The sequence below is a fragment of the Mytilus edulis genome, chromosome 6, assembly GCF_963676685.1.
Source record: "Mytilus edulis chromosome 6, xbMytEdul2.2, whole genome shotgun sequence".
NCBI lineage: Eukaryota > Metazoa > Mollusca > Bivalvia > Mytilida > Mytilidae > Mytilus > Mytilus edulis.
Genome location: NC_092349.1, coordinates 13014090 through 13032000, shown reverse-complemented (window position 1 = coordinate 13032000; position 17911 = coordinate 13014090). Strand labels below are relative to the sequence as shown.

Sequence of the window (17911 nt, the reverse complement as noted above, 5' to 3'; positions counted from 1 at the left end):
CTCGACTTTAGTCTCAACCAAATTTTATAAAACTTATGCACAATGCTTATTACCACATAATACAGATCAGGTTTGAAATTGGATGGCGTCACTTTTACTATTCTTTAGTTATGCCCTTTTATAATCATAAAAATGCTGAGTTCTTTGTTTCTGTTCTCCACAAATATTTGTATTAATTTTTGTTTATGTTCCAATCATGGCATCTAAAACCTATACCGTATTGACTCTGTCTACAATGATAATTACATAAGTTATTTTTTGTGTTCATTTAGATTATGGCATCTAGTAATCCAATACCATGTGGACCTTGTCAAGAAATAAAAAGGAAGACTAAAGCTGACATCTGGTGTTATAACTGTGACGAAGGGTTATGCTTGAAATGTTCTGGTCTTCACAAAAAATCAAAAGGAAAACGTCATCATAAGACAATCAACATAAAAAATTATAAACCATCAATCCATCCAACTGAATGTGGTAAGCATCAACTACAGCTGAAATTGTACTGTCCTGATCATTTAATGCCATGTTGCGATAAATGTATTTCGACTAGTCATTTAAGATGTACAGGAATTGAGAGCTTAACTAGTGTTGTGGAGAAAACAAAGTTTGAAAAATCGAAAAAATCGGTAGAGAAAGTAATCACAAATGTCTTACATTTTATAGATGAAATGGTAACTAACAAATCAAAAAATATACAAACTGGAAAACAAGAATGTGAAGGCATAAAACAATCAATCCTTAAGATTAGAGAGAAAATTAATAAACACCTCGATCAACTCGAGACAAATTTATGCCTAGAAATAGATACAATTTGGGTTCAGCAAAAAACAAAAGCTTTAGATTTTATAACGGAATTTGAACGACAAAAGAAAGAGTTAAAAACAATGTCAGAAAACTTAGATACTGTCATAGCACATGACTCGAATCTCCAATCATTTCTAGGTGTACATAAGATTGAACAACGAGTACACGAATGTCAACGATATGTTGAGGATTTGGATAAAGATGATAAATCAAAAGATTTTATGATCAAAATGAAACAAAATGGTGAAATTGAAAAGTTACTAAGCAATTTAGAATCTGTCAAATCCTTAGGTGAAATAATAGTTGAGAAGACAGAAGTACCGATAACCAGAGAAACAACTGTCAGCAAAGATGCACAAGTGCATTCACGAGAAAAATGCAACATACACAACATGACAATGAATATAGAGGCAGAGGAAGAGCTCGGCTTTGGCACTAATGTAAGTGACATGATTTGTCTGATGGATGGAAGAGTTCTAATAATAGGAATTTTTAGTTCCAATTATATTCTGACTTCGGATCGAAAACATTTTAAAGAGTTACCTATATCTGAAAGCTCATTTGCTGTTACACAGATCAATCAGGATACTATTGCAATAACTTGTGCTGATGAGAAAGCCATTAAGATCTTCAATATGGAGATTGAAAAAGTTACCAAAGTTATCACTTTGATCACATTTGGCTACGGTATATCATTCTCTAACAATTCTCTGGCTGTAGCTTTGGATAATAATGAAATCCATATTATAGACTTGGAAGGCAATACCATAAAATCAATAAAAGTTCAGAGCGAAATCTTTCACCTTGTTTACTGCAATGACAGAGTTGTTTATAGTGACAGTCAAGACAAGGCCGTATACTGTTTCAATGTATCAGGTAAACAGATCTGGCAATATAAACAGGATTTATTAGGACCGCATGGACTTTGCACAGATTCTTATGGTAACGTGATTGTAGCAGACTATGAGTCTAATAGAATAATAGTAATATCAAGAGATGGACAGGATAGCAAAGTACTGTTTAAATCTGACGAAAGACTGACCTTTCCCCAGCAGCATATTTGTTTCAAACATAATGAATCTTCAGGTTTTGTTTGTGACGCAGGTGCTAGATACTCGACAAAATTTAATTTATCTTATGAATGAAGTAAACACTGAGTAATCTCAATATATATATTTCTGTAATAGACATATATCACTGAACTAGTACATATTTTTGCCTAGGGGCCAGGTGAAGCACGCCTCCGGATGCAGGATTTTCTCGCTGTATTGAAGACCCATTGATGTGCTACGGCTGTGTTCTTCTCTTTGGTCGGGTTGTTGTCTCATTGAGACATTTCTCATTTCAATTCTCAATTTTATATACACATATATACATAAAATTGGAAACATGGTGACATCACTTTAATTATTGCGAGCCAGAATGAGAATCTCACCGATTAATTACTTGAGAAATCAGACACGATCGAATAACAACCAAATTGAATGATAATTTACCTTACATGAAATTAACAAATTCAGAAAATTGTTGCGTTTGTTACTTGTTTATTTTAATCAATGACATCAATGATACTACTTATTTTAGGTTAACGGACCGAAAGTCACTGGACGTATAATAATGTCACAAATTTGATAAGACAATAAATAAAAGGTAAAAATTCACATTTAATTTGATGACAATTTTTTGAATATATAAGAGAACGATGTAATATATAGGGGGTTGAATCCGCGTTTCCGGAAATACTGTTCAGTCCGTATATGATTTTGTTATATACACGTATGTAATCGTAATCACAGGTACTGTATCTTTTCTGTTTTGCAAGCGCCATTAAAGGATGTAATTTTATGAGTTCCTAATATTTTGCCTCTAGTATCCCCACACAGGATTATTACATGGCGGAGGACCCTAAATATAATTTCAAAGGACTTTATTTGTGTAAAACTGAACTGAAACCATGTGAACTGACATTTTTTTCCCATAATTTTCACTGAAGTGGGAAAACCACGTGGGTGGTCAAATTTTTTTTCTGTGCCCGATATACTTAAAATAGAAGTTTTTCATTGACAATATGTTTGTATGTGTGTCCGAATTATTAGAAATAACATTTTCATTTAATGACAATGATTCAAATGATACAGAGAACGACACAGGAAAAATTTTGATGAATAACAATTCAAACAATGCGACAGACGAACAAACAAAAAAGTGAAAAGGGAAAAGTATTCAGTCCCTAATCCGGAAATCAACCCGATTAAAAAAGAAACCAGCTCGGTTTGAAGATGAAAGTTTCACCGATCCAGGAGACAAAACTGTTTCGAGTGATGATAATCGTTTTTACAAAGTTAAACGAAATCAATACTTGCCAGGAAAATTATGGACGGATCAATGAGTTATTTAGTTTATTTCATTGGAGAACCGGCTCAAAATCCCCGTTGGCTAAAGGAGACCGATTTTGACAAGAAAACCCGTGATTTGATAAAACGCCGACTACCTCCACAAATTCTATGAGTCGTTTTGTGTCCGTGAGGTTTTATTACCTCATGATACACCGTTTTTTAATGTTTTATTCAGTGTTTAATTTTATGGAATGCTCATATTGTACATATTAAACGAATTTTGTTGTAAAATTCAAGACAATTGCCAATTTGAACAATTTATACTTTAATGCTTGACGAGGATTTTTATTTCGAACCTTTTTGTCCTTGAGTTTTATCTCATGACAAGTTACCCGGATGTTTACAGTGATGCTTTTCTGGACCTTTTTGTCCGTGAGATTTATTTCATGACAATTTATTAATCTCTGTACAGCGATGCTTTTCTGGACCTTTTTGTCCGTGAGATTTATCTCATGACAATTAATTAATCTCTGTACAGCGATGCTTTTCTGGAACTTTTTGTCCGTGAGATTTATCTCGTGACAATTTATTAATCTGTGTACAGCGATGCTTTTCTTGAACTTATTGTCCGTGAGATTTGTCTCATGCCAATGCCCTATGATGATGGTACAACGACTTTTTCTGGCAAACTTTTCATGTTTTTGTCCGTGAGATTTATCGGACAATCCGTTACTATGATGTCAGATGAAATCCAGTACAGAGCGGAGCCCAATTCCAATGTTATTCAATGAAAACTTTTTTTATTTTTTAAATATACGGACATTAGTTTGTTTGCATATATAATATACATGTACATGGAAACTGCTTATTAACTGCTAAAGATTTTTTTATTTTGCATATGTTGATATTACTTATCTTTTTAAAATACTTGAACAATTCGTATTATGTATGTTTGCTTGATTTTTTCTATTATTCTGATGAAAATAATGAACGATTGTTGATATTGCGTATACATGACATTATACTAAACACTTGTGCATTTTTATACATGTAGATTTTTTATTTCAATTTCATTTACATAAGTATTAAGTTTGAATTAACTAGTCATTAATATTTGATTTATTTAATTTTGTAACATAATAGCAGAAAGTTGGTACTGCGTTTTCAGATTTGTAATTCAATAATTATTTTCTATGAAGAATGCTGAATTTTGTATGTTTATATTGAACATCGATCTTTACTATTTTTGAAATATGTTGATGAGATCGTATGAATATGGTTCATTTTGTATTTAGTGGATTTTTAAGGAAACATGATATAGTGATATACAGTTTCATTAGCGAGCAAATTAAGGAAAATGTAGAGAGAATGGGGTTTTTTTTGGTTGTTTTTTTTTTGCATGGTATAAAGACGGAAATCTGTAGTTAACGTCCTTTTGGAACTTTTATGAGGAGTGTATTATCTAGGATCTATGTTAGTGATATCGAGATAATTTCAAAAATAAACCCCGTGAATTATATCTTTCTGATGTGTTTTATCTGTTAGCAATTTTATATTTTTTATGAGAGTGTGTGTGCGTAAATGGGTTTGGTACCATGATTCTGTAAGAGATAGTTAATATATTTTTTTGAAACTTGCAACTTATGAAATGTGATCATTATAGGACATTTCCACAATATTGTAAGAGTTAGGGGCTCTGTTGAATTTATTACTCAATGATACATGTATCACGAAACAATTTCGGATCTGTAAAAATATATTTAACTACTAGCTATAACTTTCAAAAGTTGAGATTTCGCAACGTCAGATAATTGTAATTTTGCATGCTGTGTTTTGAGATGGTATATGAGTTGGTGCATATATATTGTAAGCTGGTGCATATATATTGTAAAGCGAATTCAACCCTTAGAAAAATTTACATTTTTCTTTTGTCGGGGGGGGGGGTTAATATATAGGGGTTTGAATCCGCGTTTCCGGAAATACTGTTCAGTCCGTATACGATTTTGTTATATACATGTATGTAATCGTAATCACAGGTACTGTCTCTTTTTTGTTTTGCAAGCGCCATTAAAGGATGCAATTTTATGAGTTCCTAATATTTTGCCTAGCGTATCCCAACACAGGATTATTACAACGATTTTGAAATATTTCATTTTATTACATATTTTTAAGTTTAGGAAATGGTTCATAAGCCTTGATAAAAGAAAATTTATTAGATTTTAATCATTCTTAGGATATGTTTCTTGGTACCATAAAGCCATGTATGTATGTATCACTTTGACATCTTGTTCTCATAATTATTTGATCATCAGTTATATGTATTGAATTACAAAGCTGTTTCGTATAAGATAGTTCAAGACAAAAACATTTCATTTTAAAAATAAGTGGTTTGTTTTGTTAAAAAAAAAAAGAATCTCAAAAGTAAATTCATTGTCTTTTTGTCTTGATATTTTTTTTTTTGGTCTGTGACGTTTTCTCTGTCTTTTTGTCTGTGAATTTTTGTATCGTGAGTTGCTGTCTATTTAAGAAATGACTGTAATATTTTTCTTTCTACGTGCTAGGATATCTTTGTTATTTGGGTGTCTCATTGACATATATGCCACATCTTCTTTTATACGTAGCATATCTTTTCTTTTCAATGTGTCGTCAAAAATATTTGAATATACACAATTCGAGTCATGAGCTCACCTATAAATGTGGACGTTTATAAAACAAACAAAAAAAACAAAAAAGCATGTATTCATTTCATTTTTGAAAAGAATGATAACGTAAATTCATAAACAATAAAGGGGTTATAATTATTCTGCTTAAATTAAAATAGAGTATGAGGAAATGTGTCTGTTAATGTGGAAAAACATTATAAAAAAATGATTACAATAAAATTGAAAATGGAAATGAGGGGGGGAGGGGGGAGTCGGAAATGGGGAAGTGTTAAAAAGACAACAACCCGACCACACAGCATATAGCAGCCGAAGGCCACCAACGAGTCTTCAACGCAACTAGAAATTCACTTGATATAATCCAGAACCGACGAACTTCATTTAATTAAAATATAGACCTCCGATTTCGTTATACTACATATGAGTAGTATAACGAAACATGTCTATATTTTAATTAGACTACACAAAATTTTGATTTTTCCCCCAACAATTACAAAATATAACTAGAGGCTCTAAAGAGCCTGTGTCGCTCACCTTGGTCAATGTGCATGTTAAACAAAGGACACAGATGGATTCATGACAAACTCGTGTTTTGGTAATAATGATGTGTTTGTAGATCTTACTTTACTGAACATTCTTGCTGCTTGCATTTTTTTCTATCTATAATGAACTTGGCCTAGTAGTAACAGTGAAAAATATATTGTAAAAATTTATAAAAATTTACAAAATTTATGAAAATTGTTAAAATTGACTATAAATGTTATTAACTCCTTAAAGGGTCGATTTAGACATGTTGACTTATTTTTAGGTCTTACTTTGCTGTACATTATTGCTGTATACAATTTATCTCTATCTATAATAACATTCAAGATAATAACCAAAAGCTGCAAATTTTCTTAAAATTACCAATTCAGGGGCAGCAACCCAACAATAGATTTCCTGATTGGTCTGAATTTTTCAGGACAAATAGATCTTGACCTACTGAACAATTTTATCCTGTCAGATTTCAGAGATATGAGCCAAAAACCGCATTTTACCCTATGTACTATGTTTACCGATGTTCACCATGTTGGTTCATGGGTGGGGTCATCGGACACATTTTTTAAACCAGATCTAGATATCCTAATGATGGTTGCGGACAAGTTTGGTTAAATTTGTCTTAGCAGTTTCAGATGAGAAGATTTTTGTAAGATTACAAAAACTAACGAAAAATTGTTATAAATTGATAAAAAAGGCCAATAACTCCTTAAGGGATCAAATGACCATTTTTGTCATTCGACTTATTTTTAGATCTTACTTTGCTGCACAGTATTGATGTCTATAGTTTATCTCTATCTATAATAATATTCAAGATAATAACCAAAAACGGCAAAATTTCCGTCAATTCAGAAGAAAGAAACCCAACAACAGGTTGTCCGTTTCATCTGAAAATTTCAGAGCTGATAGAACTTGACCTGATAAACAATTTTACCCCATGTCAGATTTACTCTCAATGCTTTGGTTTCAGAGTTATAATCCAAAAACTGCATTGTACCCCTATGTTCTATTTTTAGCAATGCCGACCATCTTGGTTGGTGGGCGGGGCCGGGGTCATCGGACAAATGTTTCAAACTAGATACTCTAATAATGTTTGTGACCAAGTATGGTTAAACTTGGCCCAGTTTTTAATGAGAAGATTTTTGTAAAAGTTAACAGACGACAACGGACGACGGACGCCAAGTGATTAGAAATGCTCACTTGGCCCTTTGGGCCAGGTGAGCTAAAAAGGATATGGTAAAAGTAAAGTCCGAAACATCCCATGAAAAAATCTTTTTAGTAGGGGACAAAATGTACAAGGACAAGTTAAACTGGAGCAAATACAAATATAAAAAACTAGAACACACCCGTGATATCGCGGGTCCGTGACTGAATTAAAGTATATAACTATGCGTATGCCTTATTTTAGTATTGGTATTGTCATCTGATAAAGTCATGCCGATTATAGTAAGATGCACAGTTTTCTCTGCTTTCAAAATCTTTCTGTTTGAACCCGTCGACTTGGAACCTATCAATTATTGTTAATATTTAATAATTTGGAAAACAAAAGGGCCTGGAATGGAGTATTTTGTACTCAACAGTATACAGCAAAATTCTAAATACACCGTTTGGTGGTGCGGCTGTCGGATGCGGAACATACAGATAAGGTAATAGGTAATAGGTGAAAAATACTATTGGTATCGGTGTCGGACTCGATCCGGAACTTCTTAATTATTGGCAATTTTAATTATGTGGAAAACAAATGGGCCTAGAGTGGTGTAATTTTTAATCAACACCATTGTACTATGTTAGTTATATATAAAGTTGAATTCTTTGATTCATCGTTAATTTTTACGTGATGACGGCTGACAATTTGGACCTCGTTATTTTAGTATTATAGATAGGTAAGTTAATGACCAATATAAATCAGTAAAGACTAGTGTACTAGTATAGTAAACATGTCTGGCTTCTAATATGACATCTTGTTTTTGTATAAAGTTGATTTGATAAAAAGTGAAATCACAAAAATACTTGGTGAACTCCGAGGAAAATGCAAAAAGATGTATCCCTTTTCAAATGGCAAAATCAAAAACTCAAACACATCAATCGAAGGGATAACACTTCATACAGGCATACTCTTATGTAGAATTTGGTTGGTTAAACCTGGTTATATAAAGCAAGCTAAACCTCTCACTAGTATGACAGTCGCATAAAATTTCATGACTTCGCATAATCATTTTTCCATCCTTTACGTTTTTTAAAAAAGGGGGGTTATGATTGCCAATGAGACAACTATTCATCAAAGGTTATCTTCATTATGAACGCTCAAATACAAAATTTTAAATGCCGGATGGATAAATACCGAACTACATCACTGAAGAGATACCCAACATAATAATGTGATTAATGTGAATTAAGCAAAATCAATATAACAGTTTGACGACCAACGGTTTAACTGCATGTACATGTAGATTTAAATATTCAAGTTGGTTACGTGACACTGAAAGGTAAGAGTTACCATTTTTTTTAAATGGATTTACCTCGTGTTTTTTTTTAGTGTTTTTTGGGGTTTTTTTTGTAACCACGTTCTAACTTATTTCTACATGAACATAAAGCAAACCGCCTAACGTATTCAGATCCTCAGAAATTAAGTTAAATGATTCTTTACATGTTTATATTAAATGCTAAAATGACGCACGAAGTGAAATCTTTTTCGGAAAGTTTGCATAAATTCATGGAAAAAAAAATTATTATTATATACTATTAGGTTTTATCATAAAAAGAGATATATCGTAATGATATAACTTTTTTTTAATTGAAAACTGTAACATAAGTGTTTGTGTAAAAGGAACTATTGTCGCTTACAAATAGCACTGCCTGGCTTAGATGAAATACTTGAATTTATCAAGGATGGTGCTGCTATATAACAAACAAACTGCCACAACAATCATTTATCAATCAATTGTTACTGGAGTTGTTCCAAATAGTATGAAATATCAGAGCCATAATTATACACATAGGTTTCTGGAAATATGCAAACTTTTATTTAAAAACAATAGTGCTCTTGATTTTTGTACTTACTAGAAAACACCTGCATGCGGATCCGTGACTAAAATAAAGTACCCAGTGGCACGCCTTAGTTTAAGCTTGGTCCTGGTTTTCTTGTTACCACCGAAAAAATCAAGTGACAAAGATTGAATTTTGTACTACTAAAATCCATGCATTATGACAAAGTTCAAGAGCTTCAAAAGGGTGGATATTCTCTGAGGGGATATTACATCTATATTATTTATGGATTATCGTTGAGATGACCAATGATAATCTGTTTATCGCTATTTTACCTATAAGCAATGATAAGCGGCCGACGTTGTCAATTTCATCATGTATTTTTGTAAATGTCGGCTGATATCATTTCTGTATAGGAATTTACGCCAATACAATTATTTGATTTGATTTGATTTGTTCATGTCAATTTCATTAGCAACGCCACGTTTCTAGCGATAATTTTCCATCTCAAGCGAGTAGCATGATATGAAAAATTATCACAATAAAAGATCAAAGGAAAAATGCACAAAATAGCGATAATAGATTTTATTAATACAAACAGCGGTACAGCTGTATACATATCATCTAATTTGAACAATGTCATTATTGTCTTTATTACTGCGTATTTTACAATAATAGTAAAACAGCTTTTTTGTGTTGTTTTTTGTTTTGGATGTACTGTTTTTTTGTCATGGATAGAAACCCCATTTATATAAATCCTTTAATTTTCTACACAGAAGAAAATACTTGGTTGTTTCCCTTTGAATACAAACAAACGTACAGGAAGAAAAATGTCAACAACACAGAAACGAGTTGGAATACTGACCGAGTTTAATTATGAAGATTTAGAGGTAAACGTGACAGAATTGTTTTCATATAAAAATTTCAAATGATGGAACGTACAAAGCAAAACAGTGTTATACACTGAATCGGCTTACATCCCATATATCTGACCGACAGAGTTCAAGATTTAGGTCGTTCGTATGTCAAAGTAGTTACTCTAAATTCAGTGGCGGATCCAGGGGGGGGGGGGGGGGGGGTCCGGGGGTTGAAACCCCCTTTTTTCGACGATCAATGCATTTGAATGGGAGCATATAGTTGTTTTACTCTGGGTTGGGAACCCCCCTTTTTAAAATGGCTTGATCCGCCACTGAAATTTGCCCCAGAACTGCATTTACCGTTTTGACAATCATGCAGTTCTGTGCTTGAACATAGACGTACCCGAGTTCCCTTGTTTATAATTTTCTGTTTCTACATAATAATTCATTTACAAATGTGGTCATTCTACCCTATTTTTTTAAGCTCAATCTGGTCACAGGACATATCATGTCTAACATGTTTATATTTGATGTGTTCAGCCTTTATCAAGCAATGATATTCATTTTGTAGATCCTCCTGGACACCCTCCCCAACCAGAAAATCGAATAGGCTAATCTATATTGATTGTGTCCATTGTTCTCTTCATGGTCTCTATTTTTATGTTTTAGCCCTCACTTATTCGATATTATATCAATATATTTATTTTGTCCATGGAACTCTATTTTTAGCTCACCTGCCCCGACGTCGTCGGCGTTAACTTTTTACATTTTGAACTTCTTCTACATGTTCTAGACTAGAGAACCACTGAATGGAATGAAACCAAACATGGCATGAATGATCCTTATATAAAGGTGCTGACCAAGTGTTGTTACTTTGTAGCCGATCCATCATCCAAAATGGCCGCCAGCGGGGGACTTAGTTTAACAAAGAACCCTATGGGAAATGCATACAAATGACTTCTTTTAGAAAATCACTGAATGGAATGAAACAAAACATGGTGTGAATGTTCCTTATTAGGTGTTGACCAAAATTTAATGTTGTTACTTTGTAGCCGATCCATCATCCAAGATGGCCGCCAGCAGGGGGACTTAGTTTAACTTAGGACCCTATGGGAAATGCATGCAAATGACTTCTTTTAGAGAACAACTGAATGGAATGAAACCAAACATGGCATGAGTGTTCCTTATGACATGCTGACCAAGTGTAGTTACTTTGCAGCCGATTCATCATCCCAGATGTCTGTCAGCTGGGGACTTAGTTTAACATAGGACCCAAGGGAAATACATACAAATGTTTTCTTTTAGAGAACCACTGAATGGAATGAAGTCAAACATTGCATGAATGTTCCTTATGACATGCTGACCAAGTGTAGTTACTTTGTAGCCGATCCATCATCCAAGATGGCGGCCAGTAGGGGACTTGGTTTAACATAGGACCCTATGGGAAATACATACAAATGTCTTCTTTTGGAGAGCCACTTAATTGAATGAAACCAAACATAGCATAAATGTTCCTTTTTTAATGTTTTGTTACTTTGTAGCCAAATTTTATCTTTTTTTATAGGATTTCAAAAAACCCAAGTAGAATCAGGTGATCGATACAGGCTCTTGAGAGCCTCTAGTTATGATATCCCTGTGAACTCATTCAATATTCTTTTTTTTTCTAGTCCAAACAAAAAAGTGTGTGTTTTCTGTACCCCTATCTACCCTAGTGTTTATCCCCTATCCTAAAGTTTTTGACCATTTTTGATTCAGCACTGAAATGACATAGACTCATTGTAAAAAATGAAGAGAAAAAAATCCCTACCTCGATGACCTACCTACTCTAATTTTTTCCAGCATGTAACAGTAAACGCACATACATTTTTTGTTTGAACCACTTATTTTCTTTTCTGTACACTTCATTCAGACCCCATGCATACACTTGATGTTCTACATTTAATAGTCAATCGTCTATGCTTGCTTGTTTGTTTCTATCTTTAGTTATGGTACCCCTACTACAGATTGAAAGAAGAGGGACATGCGACATTTACAATTGGACCTGAAAAAGGAAAGACTTACAACTCTAAACATGGCTACCCTTGTAAAGCAGAACAGGGCATTGATGATGTCAAACATGAGGTAAAAATTACTTTCAAATAATATACGCTTTATCTATGGCAGTGTGGATCCAGGGGGGAAAGATGTGGCCTGAAGGGTACAAATTCGTTTGATTTCAAAGTTAAATCATCCTTTTCACGATATATATGTTTAAATATGAAACCGAAAAAACAAACTGCTTCTTGAAAAGTTGTTCTGCTTCTGTGGTATACATTCAATTATATTAAATCTAGGAAATACGCCCCTTTCGAAAAAACTGTTTCCGCCTCTGTTTGATATATTAACAATAACAGTCAGTAGGATTGATGTTCCATACGTTCTCTTTTTTCAGTGATACCTAGTCCTCCATACCCCCCTTAATTAAATAGCTTTTTCAAAACATACCAAGATGGTTAGACAATTTGTGAAATACATGCCAATGAACATGCAAAATTACCAAAAGTGCTAGAAGTGAAATTGTTGACCAGTATATCCAACCGAACACAATTGTAGATCTTTTAAATTCTTTGGTGGACTGTCGAAAAGTTATGATGTTTCGCTTCGGTGCTCTCGCGATAGTGATAGTGTCTTCAGTGTGAGTCCGGAATATCTTTGTCTGTTCGATGACTCAAATCGGAACTTGAAAATCGGTAGTCGATGCCTGCTTCTCTACTTCACTCGTTGCATTTCGGAGTAAGTACTCGTATATTGCATATCGATCTTTCCGAATGTTTTATTCCGTCTGCGTCGGGTTTTTTTAGCATGCAAAAGATGCAAATCTGATCAAAATCGAATCGCGAACGGCTGAATCGGGACATTTCCTGAACAATACTAGTATTGCGTCCGTCTTCCGTGATGAAATAAATGATTTATAAATTTAGAAAAAAAAAAAATAGTATGAAATTCCAGCCACAATTCACTGGATCTTAAATTTTGGCAAATTTTAAGTAAGAATTGTCATATCAGGGACCACAATAAAAATCCTGAATGTGTCACTGAGGCCAATCTGAATAAAATTCAGGTTTTTAGGAACTCCCGTGCTCGTCAAAGCATATGATAATAACGAAATCAGAAATCTATATTTTAATAAGGTTTGACAATGAAAGTATTATATTGGCGTCACTTTTCTATGGTTTAACTTTAATTATTGTAATTCCTGAAAGGCAAAAGGGCCCTGTAATTAGGAAGTAAAGAATATGAATTTGAATTTGAATTATAAGGTTTAAATATTAGCAGGAAAGTCGTAAATGATTCCGTTGAGCACAAATTTTATTTATTTAATTTCTAAACTTTGCTTTCACTTTTTTCTCTTTTGAAAAAAAATAGATATCTAGTTTTACTTAACTTGTTAATTCAATAATTGATTAAACTGAATATGACCCCATTCAAGCAACAAAGATAAGAGCATTAATCGTCAAAAAGGAGGGAGCCTCAGGTTCAAACCCCGGAACACCGATGTTTATGTTAACCTGACTTAACCACGTCCATCTGATGAGTTAAGCCTTTTTCAACTGATTTTTATAGTTCGTTTTTATGTTGTACTGTTATACCACTGTCCCAGGTTAGGGGAGGGTTGAGATCCCGCAAACATGTTTAACACCGCCACATTAGGTATGTATGAGCCTGTCTCAAGTCAGGAGCCTGTAATTCAGTGGTTGTCGTTTGTTTATGTGGTACATATTTATTTTTCGTTCATTTCTTTATATAAATAGGGCCGTTTACTTAGTTCTCTCGTTTGAATTGTTTTACATTGTAATAGCTGGCTATGCGGTATGGCCTTTACTCATTGTTGAAGGCCGTACGGTGACATATAGTTAATAATTTCTGTGTCATTTTGGTCTCTTGTGGAGAGTTGTAACATTGGCAACCATACCACGTCTTCTTTTTATATTAAAATTTATAAAAAGACATTTTTTTTATTTTTTTTTTATTTTATTCTGTATCCTGTTTTTATAAATACACAGTTGTTTATTGATCAACATTATCGCAATGGTATGACAAGAGTGCATTTGAACTGCACATACACTACTAGCACATGTTGTACATGTAGTTTATGTGCATCTTAGCATTGCTAATAAGATATCTGCTACGATATGCGTTATTTTAAAACTTAGATTAATTAAAGAGTGCATTTGGGATTAATGATCATATCTTTTTAAAAATTCGATCACTTCTTAGTAATTGTCAACCGTTTGATGTAAACGGGATTGAATGCGGATCTCTTTTGCGATTTAACTAAACTGTTACATGTGTAATACCGTAACAGCTGATATTATAACCTAATGATTTAAATAATTAAAGCAAATATTTAAAAATTTGTATTTGGTTAAACTTATAAAAATATGTTAAATCGTATAAACATTTTGGAAGGAATATCCAATGTTACGTATTTTACTGTTCGAATTGCATTTTTTTTGTTTTTTCTACATTGGCTATTGGTATAGGAAGAGGGTGAAAATCTCACAAAACTTGTCTAATCCCGCTGCTTTAGTATGCCTGTCCGAAGTCAGTAATAAATGGCTTTTGTTAGTCTTGTAAGGTTTTATTATTTTTTTTTATTTTTTTTCATTTATATGTTTCGGTGTTTAGTGTGACGTCCATTCTGCTGTACTATAAAACTAAGAAGATGTGACATGATTGCCAGTGTCTCAACTCTACAAGAGACGAAATGGCTCAGAATTTAACATCTATATGTCACCGTTTGACCTTCAACAGTGAGTAAAACCCATGCCGCATAGTCAACTTTAAGAGGACTAGAAATGACAAATGTTAAATTTGTGTTTAACGGCCAGAAGAAGTCAGCGAAATTTTCTCGCTCTGTTCAAGACCAATCATTAGCCTTGGGCTGTTTTCAGCTCTTTGATCGAGTTGTTGTATCTTTGACACATTCCCCGTTTCCATTCTCAACTTTTACTTTTTAGATGCCTTCTGCATTTATTATTTTTCAGATGTTTTTTGTCTCAGAATTTCTTTTGTACTTCTGATTAGGTTGAAAAGAAGTCTCAGTGAGTTAGTGGTCTAAGTATTCAAACTACTTACATGTAATCCTTTGTCTGTCAGCAACGGAATCCTGCACGGGGCAGGTGCACTCATGTCTAATCTTATTAAATGACTAGGAAAGTCAGTTTTCCCACCGAAGGTCACTGGTTCTTGATTCGGACTCCGTCTCCCTCAATCAATAAAAACCGCAACAAAATAGCAGAATAGTGCTGAAGGTGACTCTAAAGCAAATAATCAATCAATCAATATTAGGTTGAATGGGAGAGTTTGTGTAGCTCTCATGTATAAAGACATCAATATAGGCTTTTAAAGAAGAGCAGCGTAAAAACTTATAAAATAGTATGATTGCTGTGTTTGCCTTCTGAATATAAACCTTTGAAAAGCTTGCGTTATAAGGGTATTTCTTATATTACTATTTATTTGGCAAGTTTCCCTCTACTCCCTTATGTACACATACTATTAGCTCTATCAGAGATTGGCCCCAGTAGTATGGAAACGAAAAGTATGCAAGGACAAATTCAGTTAATAATTTATAATAATTAAAAAAACATTTAAAAGACACTTACCACTGTTGCATGTTCTATGTTGCCATTTTTGACAGCCATTACATTGCAAAGCTTCTTGTCTAGGGCGCACAACTGTCCAGTCAGGATTCTACTTTGTCTAAACTATCTCCCCATTACGCCAGATAATTTTTACAATCGTAGAAATGGAAGCCAATGTAGGGATGACACGCTGCCAATTTTGCTGTTTAAAACCGATAAATTTATCCGCATAGCATATTTACGATCCTTATATGTCAGTTGTATTTTTATGAGTTTTATTAAATGATGATTATTCTTTTTGTAATGCATATTTTATATACAAATTATAATTTTTCATAATAAATTTATTTTTAAAAACGAGGTGCCGGATTGTCTTGGTCCCGAAATGTTCGGATACCGAAATGTCCAAATGGGTGCCGAAATGTCTTCGGACTTGGGTGCCGATTTGTCTGGGTGCCGATATACCTTGTTTTCTGAAGTGTCTGTTTAAGTTTTTGTCTTCACAATAACACACCATTGATATAAGAGCTTAATTACTAACTGTAACTGTATATTTCAGGACCTTGACGCACTCATAATTCCAGGAGGATTTGCTCCTGATTATTGGAGGAGGGACAAGCGTTTTCTCGATTTAGTGCGCAATGTTTATGAGTCGGGTAAGTGATGATTACTTCTATTTTCATGTATACTAGGTTGGTCTTACGATGCTATTCGGACAGAAGGGGCTTCAATAGTGTTGTTTCAATTTGGTTTATTTATTTTATATTGAATTTGTACGTAATTCATAAAGGGTAATAAACTCAAGTATATATGTACGACATTTTTGTAAACACTTTTTATCTTAAATTTCAACTTAAATTTCAACTCCGAAACGTTTTTGTTGGCGTACATTTACCATTTTGAATTTCATCATATCGGCACCTGATTTCACTCCCGGTTTTTAGTGGAGTTCGTGTTGTTTCTTATTTGTTATTTATAACTGTTGATGTAAATGGTTTTTTGAGTCTTTGTTTACTGTTTGGTTTTGATGGTTATTGTCCTTTACGTTGCGAATTATTTTATTCTTTAAAACCGCTCGCAGATGACAGCTAAAAATATCGAGTTCATTTCCTTCCACTATCAGTATCACTAGTATAGCGGACGTGTATCACGTCTATCACGTATCTTTATTTCAATGCAATGACAAAGTACAATATTAAATTTCTTTGTAACTAATAGTCGATTAACATTCATATACAATTTCTTTGTAACTAAAACGCAGGTTTGACAAATAGTCGATTAACATTCATATATATATATTAAGCTTTTTCATTTTGACTAATAGAAACGTAATATTTTATTACGTAATACTAATTTTCAGCGGGATCAAATAAACAAAGCAATGATTTTTATGGCAGGTTCACTTCTGAAAGATACGAGAATCTGCACGATTCCATGGTGTGTTTTTGACAAAAACACAACATGAAATCGTGCAAAAACTTTTTGTTGTTATTGTATATACACTAGTATTAAAAGGTTTTCTCTGGAACATGCGATAACTGTACATGTAATATAAAAAGATTTTATGAAACATGTATGGCTACAGAATTGATACATGTGTGTCGCCTGAGCTGGACACTATAAGGCGTAAAAAAATAATCACATATACCATCAATATATAACAGACTAGTTCGCCTGTGTAAAATATAAGTGTAAATCAAAGTGACGGTAGTTTACCAATGATCAAATCCCGTAATCCCATAATCCGATTAAAATGTGACACACTAAGGTGACGAACAAAAAAAATCGCATAAACCCCAAAAGGCTGGATACGTGGACCGGGTTTGCCTCTCGAGTTAGGATTGCATCGCCCGTCTTGTTTACGCCTTGTTTCCGCTCAGTCAAACTATCACAATTGGGAAATCAGACACAATTCGTTTATTTTAATATAAGACGACTAGACTGGTATCGAAGAACTAAGACCGCGAAAAAATGTCGCTTGTAAGTTGTGACTCCCAAATATCTTTTCGGTCAACCAATTTGTGATGGTAAAGTACATTGAAATGTATGAAGTGTGGACATCCTCCGCATAACTCTATTCGGGCAGTTTTTGTGTAGGAGCACACCGA

The 17911-nt window shown here is 33.6% G+C and overlaps 2 protein-coding genes across 3 annotated transcripts in view; both read left to right on the top strand.

The window, feature by feature from the left end:
* Nucleotides 1-275: 275 nt before the first annotated feature.
* On the top strand, nucleotides 276-1949 carry LOC139526208 (uncharacterized). The gene has a single exon (XM_071321334.1). The coding sequence runs from the start codon at nucleotides 276-278 to the stop codon at nucleotides 1947-1949; it is 1674 nt and encodes a 557-aa protein (XP_071177435.1).
* An 8152-nt stretch (nucleotides 1950-10101) lies between these two features.
* Nucleotides 10102-17911, top strand: part of LOC139527160 (putative cysteine protease YraA) — a 31115-nt gene continuing 23305 nt past the window's right edge. For both annotated transcript variants that reach the window (XM_071322456.1, XM_071322455.1), the window contains exons 1-3: nucleotides 10102-10212; nucleotides 12163-12300; nucleotides 16363-16459. In XM_071322456.1, the coding sequence (XP_071178557.1) occupies nucleotides 10153-10212; nucleotides 12163-12300; nucleotides 16363-16459 (295 nt within the window). In that variant the 5' untranslated portion in view covers nucleotides 10102-10152. The remainder of the gene's footprint in view (nucleotides 10213-12162; nucleotides 12301-16362; nucleotides 16460-17911) is intronic.

Bases quoted from the DNA above. Each gene is read 5' to 3' on its own strand.
- LOC139526208 (XM_071321334.1), top strand. From the start codon at position 276: ATGGCATCTAGTAATCCAATACCATGTGGACCTTGTCAAGAAATAAAA.